The following is a 9612-nucleotide window of genomic DNA, read 5'->3' as shown; positions in this document are numbered from 1 at the left end:
CTTTCTTCTTTGTTGTATAAATAATGATAAAATTATTTTATATATAATTATTATTACTGCACAAACTGGTAGTCTAAGGGATGCCGAGTTACATATAATGTTGAATATATAAGAGTTGGTTCATAGTTGATAGAACACTACAGTACGAGCAGCATTAATAATGAATGGATGGATTTGGTTGGCCAATACATTCCAATGTGTTAGTGGGCTTCAACTGCCCTCTAGCGGTCATATGTAAATCTCACCGGATGTTGTTTCGTTTTTATTATTTAAACATTATTTCTCGTTTTATTTATTTATTTTTAAATAATAAAACCTCCATATGTTTTATTTGCGTTATCCAGAAAGACACAGGATTTTTTTTTACCAAGTTCTTGTGAGGCAGTAAATCTTAATTCATTCATTTTCTACCGCTTATATTGTCAAGTTTTTATCATGCAAGATCTTCACCACAATCATGCCCAAATAGATTAATACTTTTCTTAATTTTTACAATGGATAATCATCACATAACTAAGTAAAGAGGAGGGACTTGAGTTAATGTTATTTTTGTTAACGTATTATTTTTGTTAATGTTATTGACAATGTTATTTGTTTTCATGATATATATATATATATGTATATATGCTCAGAAATTGAGACTCATCTTTGACACATATATATATTCATTCATTCATTTTCAACCGCTTTTTCCTTATGAGTGTCGCGGGGGTGCTGGAGCCTATCCCAGCTGTCTTCGGGTGAGAGGCGGGGTACACCCAATCACAGGGCACATATAGACAAACAACCATTCACACTCACATTCATACCTATGGACAATTTGGAGTCACCAATTAACCTAGCATGTTTTTGGAATGTGGGAGGAAACCGGAGTACCCGGAGAAAACCCACGCATGCACGGGGAGAACATGCAAACTCCACACAGAGATGGCCGAGGGTGGAATCGAACCCTGGTCTCCTAGCTGTGAGGTCTGCGCGCTAACCACTCGTCTGCCGTGCCGCCCATATATATACATATATTACAATAAAAATGACTTAATGAATGAATTAAAACAAATAATTTTATTGGTCGGTTTGGGTAATTGTAAATGTTGTCCTTTGCGCTTCTAGGCCACTGTATATAGTAAACAACAATCTGCACAGAAAAAGAGTAAAAGATTTATTGTTCACTTGTTTTTCTCTGTCATAAATCACTATCACCACGTTCTTTTTGAGGAATTGCAGACATCAAAAGCAGGAAAACAAGCTGGTGTGGACCAAAGGAATGGTTGAATGAATGAAGGACGAGGGCGTTGCAGAGTGTCCAGTCACACAGGCACTTATGAGAAATACCAATATAAGAAACAAACACCATTTTCCCTCAGTAAGGCACAACAGAGACTACACTGACATCACACACACACACACACACGATTGTACAACATAAAAGTGTTAATGTTGCTTCTCAAAGTGACTATAACTTATGGAGTTGAAGTCATGCCAATGTTTTACACTAAAAAAAGCTTACACATGATTAAAATGTTGTATTGTCATCATGTCCATCTATTTAAAGCTACTGCTGAGGTGAGACACGATGACAATGACACAATAAAAAAAGGCTCCTTTGCAGACTAAAAAGTTTCATTACGGAGAACTGAGAGGTAAAAATTTTGTGGGGAAATACATTCAAATGCTTGGATCACATTGATCAACAAGTTACTCTTATTGTCAACAAATCCAGATAAATTCAGAACTAAAAATTATTTTTGCACCCATGTAAAAATGCATAAATAGAAGATTTTGGGGGCTGAGGCTGAGGCTTATGTAGATACTTTTGCACGATTTTATGATAATGTCTTATTATGGTTTGTGCATCCATCCATCCAACCATTTTCTATGTCACTTATCCTCAATAGTGTCGTGGGTATGCTGGAACCTATCCCAGCTGTCTTCAGGCTAGAGGCGGGGTACACCCTGGACTGGTTGCCAGCCAATCACAGGGCACATATAGACAAACAACCATTCACACTCACATTCATACTTATGGACAATTTGGAGTCGCCAATCAACCTAGCATGTTTTTGGAATGTGGGAGGAAACCGGAGTACCTGGAGAAAAACCACGCATACACAGGGAGAACATGCAAACTCCACACAGAGATTCAAACTCGGTCTTCCCAGACTCCTCACTGTGTGGCCTACATCCTAACCACTCATCCACCTGTGCGGCCCATGTATAAATATGTACGTGTGTAGAATAATAATGCAATATTTCAATAAGAATATGAAATCTTGTCATGTTTTAATCTCCTGACACCCCTAATAATTACTACAATAAATATTGAAATCATTAGATCATATTTTGTTGTATATTTATTATCATAAATGTATTTATTATTATGTACATTTTTGCTTTGTTTAGAGAATATTTAGAATTTCCCTACAAATAGTAAAATGTGTATAATTAAAATGCCGTTGGGTAGTCATTCACAGGATGATTTCACACTTATTAATTATTCTTGTATGGGTATTCCAATCCTATTCTTTAAAAAAAAAAAATGAAAAATGAAAAACATGGATGACTGAGGTAGATGTGTTTGCGTTATTTTATTTTTGTGAACTCTTTTAGGCCAAGTGTGTTGCTTTTATGTAGAGTGGTTGACAATTTGAATAACAAAAATGACAATAAGAGTAGGCAACTAGACTTGTTTTTCAACCTCCTGTTTGACTTGTCTGCAATGGCACAAATGCTGCATCAGAACAATAAATCAGCACCGAAAAAATCAGCAGAGGTAATTATACACACACACACACGCCCACACTCACGCCCCCACACCCACTTGTGGACATTATGCATGCACACAAGCTAAAAAAATGATAAGTAAATGATAAGTAAATTGGCAATGCATGGAAATATGATGCATGGTATGTCAGTACAGTACTCATGTAGCTAAACCACTTCAAAACGTCCATGTTGCTACGAGCCACATGTGACTAGACGGGACGACGGTTGTGACGGGTGGACAGGAAATGAGTGGCTAACACCGTGGGAGAAGCCCTTTCTTGTAGGCGACCACGCCAGCCGCTGTGGCAGCGCACACTACAGTAGTGACGCCCATCAGCTTGAGGAGGCCGCCCACTGTAGGCGAGTTCCTCTCCCAGAAGGTGGTCTTGAAAGGGAGCGCCACGACTTCCTGTTTGGGGGGTGGGGGCAGAGAAAGGAGAGGCGTCAGTCACATGACACATGTCTTTGAGGCTTTGAAATGTGATGAAGATTTCTTCTCACCGTAGACTGGGGCTCCGGCAGCCAGATCTGACTGCGGTTGATTTGACCCATTTCGCACAAAACCTGGAACATATACATTTAGTATGTAAGTACAGTCCATGGGGGGCAAATGGGGCAGTGCCCTTCCAGGTTAGATAATGTGGTGGTAAAAGTTAGCTACTGTAAATCAATGTAGATAAACAGATAAATAAGATAAATATCTGTCCTGACTTTGTCACTGCCGGCTCTCCCTGTCCTTTCTCTACTGTGCAAAGCAGCGAAGACCTCTCCCCTCACCCTGGTTGCAAAAAAAGCACATGAAACACCCAAACCTCAAAGATGCTGAGACGCTGAAGGTTATTTTTAAAACTCAATAGAAATTTTAAAAATGCAAAAGGTATTCAAAAACTCAAATTCGCTGCCATTTTTTTTTGTCATTTTTACATAAAAAAACCTCAAATGCTGAAATTGTAGTGGGCTTTAGGGGCACATATAATTATGCCCTTTGAAAAACTGTTGTTTGCACACAGCTAGCAAGGTTCGGAACGCTGCAAAGCGCTGCGCTACTATGCTAACCTAAAAGTGACCTATTGTGCTTTTTCCACTTTTCTGACCTATAAATGTAGTATCTCGTGTTAAATAATGACAAAGTTTCAGATAATGAGGTTTTCACATTCCGAGGTGATCCCTGAAAGAAGTTTGGGATGGCTCAAAACGCTCGGTTTCAAAAGGCGTGGTAAATCTGCCCCTTTGTGATGTCACAGAGGGGCGGACTTCCTTATATGGTTCATAGTTAGGAAGCACTTTAGGCGTGTGACCAATTACAGCAAAAGTGGGCATGCCCGGAGGAATAAATTAAAATAGACCGCTTTGGCAGAAAGCACATATCAAAGGCAATACAGCTGGAATAGGTGCAGATTCTGGAAGATCTAAAATGTTTTCTGTGAGGGTTATTGTGTGTAGCTGCTCTATAGGAGACCACAACTCAATACAAAGGGCCGAAAAATGAGCATAATAGGTCCCATTTAATTCTAAATTAAATCTCATTTAATTCTAAACTAAATTCATATGGTTTGCCAGTCAGACTTTGTTCCTGTTGACTCTTTTTCTACAACGTTCGGTGGCCTGAACCACTCCCCAAGTTGCAAATGAAATAGAAATGTGCGTATAAACATTTGCGGTATCCTTAAGGAGCACTTTACTGTGCTCCTTTACTGTGAGTTACTGTGTATCCTTTGTCATGTTTAAACTATTCATGTTCCATTTGTTTTTGTTTGGTGTGACAAATGTGTTCATACAAAATGTATCAGTGTTTGTGGAAGACACAAAAAGACACGCTAGAGATGCTCTCGTCTTCAAGAGGGAAAACTAGACGAGAATGCATCAAAAGACACGTTAATGAATAAATAAGTAAACAGCAAGACACAACAAGAGAATTGTACAGTCAAAAGTACAAGAATCCTACTCAAAGTACACAAAACTTAGAAGTGATCTTTCCGGGATTTCGGTGAGGGGGTTTTGGGGGACACACGAGACACAAAGCATTCACTAATGACTGCCGGCTTCCAGTTTTCCGGCATCAAAGTGAATTAAGGTAGAGAAGATGTCTTCCAACCAAGCTAACAAAGCAAAGCTGATCCCTGGTGATAGCGAATGAGTGCCAGGCAACCTCATTATAGACCATGCTCCAGTGGCTATCACGTGATTTGGATGGTTTTAGCATGGCAGGTGCATTTGTGGAGATGATGTTCTCCATAAGCCACAAGAGAGGAGCCTCTTTCTAGCGAAACAATATCTTTGAACCGACTGACACTTTGGATCTGCTCAAACATTAGAAAGACGATAGCGTCCAAGGATTTGGCAAACAAAATGGGTCCCTAGCATGGATCCCTGTGGGAAGCCTTTTGACTATTCCCATTTAAATAGTTTGAACCATGTCGCAAAGTTTGTCCTTCAATACCCTTGGAAAATGATGTAGTTATGAATATATAGCGTATATTTATTCAATACTGATTGGACGTTAAGGAAGTGATATGATCTTCTGAGATCCCACGCATAATGTCATGTACATGCTAGGATACACAAAATATGATTATCACAAATAGCATTTTGACAGCCCCCAAATAAAATATATTAGAATGTTTTATTATATAAATCAGGGGTCTCAAACATGCGGCCCGCGGGCCAAATGTGGCCCGCAGGACACTAGTTTGAGGCCCCCGCCTTGATATGAAAGTTTAATGTTAGTGCGGCCCGCGCAAGTTTGATATGGATGCTGTATGGTATCATGTACCCAGAAAAAATTATTACGTTTGATTAATGTTCATGTTAAAGGTTAAATAACTGTTAATAGTTATCCTCCCTATCCGTGTGGAAGTGGTAAGTTTTTGGCTATTTAAGTTTAAAGGAAATAACTTGAAGGCTACCGTTTAGGTCGCGAGCTCTCTAGTTTGCGAGTTAGCATGTGTCTCAAGACCCTGCAGTTGCGCAATATGTTGTAAATAAAAAGAGTATAAATGTGACTATAGTTGTGTTTTGTCATGTCTACAGGGCTCTAATAATGCTTTGTTAATTTTAATCTGAAAAAAATAATTTGTCTACCTACCAACTATATATGGTTTCTTAAGTTTTTATTATTTGCCGTTTTATTATTATTATTATTATATTTATTTATTACTGATTGATTTTCTTTATTTTTGATTTGTTTATTTATTTTAATCTTATTTTGTGCAGAAAAATAAAAATTAAGATATTTGAGAAAAGTGGAATGTTTTATCAGAGCTTTTCTTGTAGAAAATCGGAACCAAAGCACTGAAAAAGTTTGTATATTTTTCTGTTTTTAATAAATGTGTTTTTTTTGGGGGGGGGGGGAACCTGATGCGGCCCAGTCTTGACCAGACCCTAGCTCCAGTGGCCCCCAAGTAAATTGAGTTTGAGACCCCTGATATAAATCATACTAAAATATATAAATATTCTTCTACTTTATCTGCAAATAAGTGGCGCACTATCCCTCATGAAGGGATGAAGCATATCTCCTGGACACAAGACCCCGGGATGGCGACAGGGTGAAAATACAAAGTGGTCGGGCTGTCTGCATGACAATCAGGGTCGGTGAGGTATTCCAGGCACATCCAGGGGAGACCTATATGGAATTTTGTATCACAAACTTTGTATGTTCTGACCTCTCTGGCCGCCCTCTCTCCGGCCTGGACAGCCCCCTCCATGTAGCCACTCCACTCAGTGGCAGTCTCAGTCCCCGCAAAGTACAACCTGCCCACGGGCTCCCTCAGGACCCTGCAGGGTTGACACAAACGTCCTTTAATATCCAGTGTTTACCTTTAAGTTTTCCAACGTGACATTACCTCCCAAACTGTGTGAGGATCCCCGGGGGGAAGTAGGCCGTGTAGCATCCTCCTGAGTACTCTTCTTCACACCAGTTCTTCTCCTCATAGTGCACTGCCTGGTGGACACAATGTAAATAGGGTCAGTCTTCCAGAATGTGTCTGGGAGGCCACACTCACATGTAGAGCCTCTTCAGTGCCCAGCACTTTGGAGTAGATCTCACAGATCCTCTTCAACCTGAACAGAAAAGACACAGGGACATTAATGGGATGAAACATTGTGCATCATTTCACATCTTTTGCCTCCATGGCGACGGCCATACCTCTCTTCTTTGGTGAGCCCACAGAGCTTCCTGCAATTGCGGGCAAGGATGAATCTGCCAGAATGAAATGAATAGTTACTGGAAAACCTATTTAAGCTTCTGCAGCTCTAATTTGTCTCCTTGTTGGTGCTGTCTTTTTCACATGTGAATTTTATGTTTTAAGGAACCCACGGAGACTGGCATTTAGGTACCTTTTGATTTTACATGAAATGGTGCTCGCTAGTACAGACGGAATCTGGCCAGGGCCTACAGAAGCAGCAAATTTGATACCCATCCCCATATTTTTGGTATTTTATCATTCATTCATTCATTTTCTACCGCTTATCCACAACAAGGGTTGCGGGGGTGCTGGAGCCTATCCCAGCTGTCTTCAGGCGAGAGGCGGGGTACACCCTGGACTGGTCGCTATCCAATCACAGGGCACATATACACAAACAACATGAGAATATGCAAACTCCACACAGAGATGGCCGAGAGTGGATTCAAACTTGGGTCTCCTAGCTGTGAGGGCTGCGTGCTAACCACTCGTCACCGTGCAACCAGTATTTTATCATATGATATTAAATTATGTTTTCCCATAATAAATCAATGGGGGAATCCTATCAAAATACTATATAATAAGAAAATACATGTACCAATATATAACATTAAATTACTAGAACTACCTTGACCAATGTAATTAACAAGTTACTTGTCATTCAAGCGCAAAAATAAGTCACACTCAGTAGTTAAATTGAAAAATAATAACATGTAGTTCAGTTCTTATTAGTCATATATTTTTAGTTCTATAGTCAGCATGACCATTTTTCTATGACCTATTCGTATGTAAGCCTATGCACACATGGAAAAAACTATTGTTTGGCTAATTAGGGTCCATCCTGTTCTGTCACTGCATTATATAGCAGTATATATATAGCCTGTATTCACCCCATAATGGCAGGGACGGTCCCATCAGGCTTTGTGTCATCCAACGTCAAGCCAATGGGTGAACCCTCTTCTTCGATCACCATGCTGCCACAGAAACCTGGTGGATACAAAACAAAAATGATGAAGAAACAACACAAAATTTCAGCATTCCCAAATAATGACAAATAACCCTTTGTGGCTTTTAAAGTACCCTTTTTCCTCCAGAAGTTTTCTTTGTAGTACACCATGCATTTGATGACTGAGCCCATGGGGACGCGGTTGATCAGCTGGTTCCTCAGCGGGGGCAGCTCAGGGTTAAAATGTATCTTCAGGTTGAGAGCAGGAGGCGTCGCCACGATCACGTACTTGGCCTGAGGACCAGATGCAGTACTCGTCAGCCGATAGCAGTATAGAGCAACACATACTAGAAATAGGATGTCGGTGGCTCATTATAGTACCATATAGGTCTGTTTATTGGCCGTCTCCACCACTACCATGTCACCAGTCTGATCAATCCTGTAGACCGGAGACTGCAGCTTGACACGCTCCCCCAGTTCTCTGGCCATGCACTCACTGATCTGGCTGGACCCGCCCACAAACTTCCTCTCCTGAAAAAGACGGAAACTAGCATTAAATATGGTTGGAAAGTATTTTTAGCCGTAATTTTACCAAAAGGAAAGTTGTGGTATTTAACATAATTATTATTATTATATTATTATTATTATTATTATATTATACAGTTGTCATATGAGAAAAAATTGTAATGTTACAATTAAAAAGTCATAATTTTATGAGAAAAAACAAATTGTGATGTTAAGAGCAATATAGTCTTTATAAAATTAATAAGTGCCTATATTACAAGAAAAAAGTTTTAAGACAAAAAAGTTTTTTTTTAAATGTACAAATGTATATGTAATTGTTGTAATTGATTATCGTTCTCTCCCTTGTTTTTACTTTGGTGTATCATTAGACAATATTACAAAAGTATATGTAGTATATTGGCCACTAGGCGTCAGTAATGTTCCATTATTGACACATGACATTGGTTTAGTCACACACACTGCATGGAGTCAGTCATGGCATGTCCTACATGATAGGCTAAAAAGACGTACTCCCTCTTAGTGTGGAAGTGGTAAGTTTTGGCTTCTTCATCCTTCTTCACCACTATTTTCCAAACCCTTGGTTAAGTTGAGAAAACAGACAATAAATTGGAGGGTAACTAGTTGGCTGCAGAGTGGTTACCATGTTAGCCACACAGTTCGAATTTCCGGTTGGGCATCTCGGTGTGGAATTTACATGTTCTCCCGATGTGTTTTCTCTGGGTACTCTCGTTTCCTCCCACATCCCAAACAAGTACAATTTTGAGTAGACAATGACGCTCAAATGAGCCTGAAAACACAAACTAGTGCAGGGCTCTACATTAAAAACAAAAATGACTTGCCCATAGGGAATCCTTAAGGTGAGAACTACTTGCCCGAACTTGCCCCATGTAAAATGAAAAGACTGCCATAATGATATCATGTAATTTTTTGTGGCATCACATGAGAATCTCAAATAAATAAAATAATAAAATAAATAATACCTGACACATCATAGTCGTAGTAAGCAGTGATATTTATAAGTTGTGCACCACAATGAAACATTATTGAATAGACACATTTGTGTACTAGTAATGTGTTTTTAATCCAGAAAAAAAAAGCTCAATGGTCAAACAATAATTTGTGAAGCAAAGGTGAGAAAAATCCACAGAGAAATGGAAGCTCTAGATTTTGTAGCTTGTGCAAAATCAGCACTTGGTA

At 39.3% G+C, this 9612-nt stretch overlaps 1 protein-coding gene across 1 annotated transcript in view; it reads right to left on the bottom strand.

Moving 5' to 3' along the window:
• Positions 1 to 1146: 1146 nt before the first annotated feature.
• Positions 1147 to 9612, bottom strand: part of mao (monoamine oxidase) — a 28565-nt gene continuing 20099 nt past the window's right edge. Inside the window, exons 8-16 of the mRNA XM_058082905.2 lie at positions 8272 to 8421; positions 8025 to 8184; positions 7835 to 7931; positions 6908 to 6961; positions 6765 to 6822; positions 6606 to 6703; positions 6426 to 6537; positions 3265 to 3327; positions 1147 to 3172 (exon numbers count right to left, since the gene is read on the bottom strand). Coding sequence (XP_057938888.2) covers positions 3017 to 3172; positions 3265 to 3327; positions 6426 to 6537; positions 6606 to 6703; positions 6765 to 6822; positions 6908 to 6961; positions 7835 to 7931; positions 8025 to 8184; positions 8272 to 8421 — 948 coding nt within the window. The 3' untranslated portion in view covers positions 1147 to 3016. The remainder of the gene's footprint in view (positions 3173 to 3264; positions 3328 to 6425; positions 6538 to 6605; positions 6704 to 6764; positions 6823 to 6907; positions 6962 to 7834; positions 7932 to 8024; positions 8185 to 8271; positions 8422 to 9612) is intronic.

Source organism: Doryrhamphus excisus, linkage group LG12 (genome assembly GCF_037039965.1).
Source record: "Doryrhamphus excisus strain RoL-2023G ecotype Guam linkage group LG12, RoL_Dexc_Guam_v1.1, whole genome shotgun sequence".
Lineage (NCBI taxonomy): Eukaryota > Metazoa > Chordata > Actinopteri > Syngnathiformes > Syngnathidae > Doryrhamphus > Doryrhamphus excisus.
The sequence above is the reverse complement of the archived record's forward strand: the minus strand, read 5'-3'. Positions and strand labels throughout refer to the sequence as shown.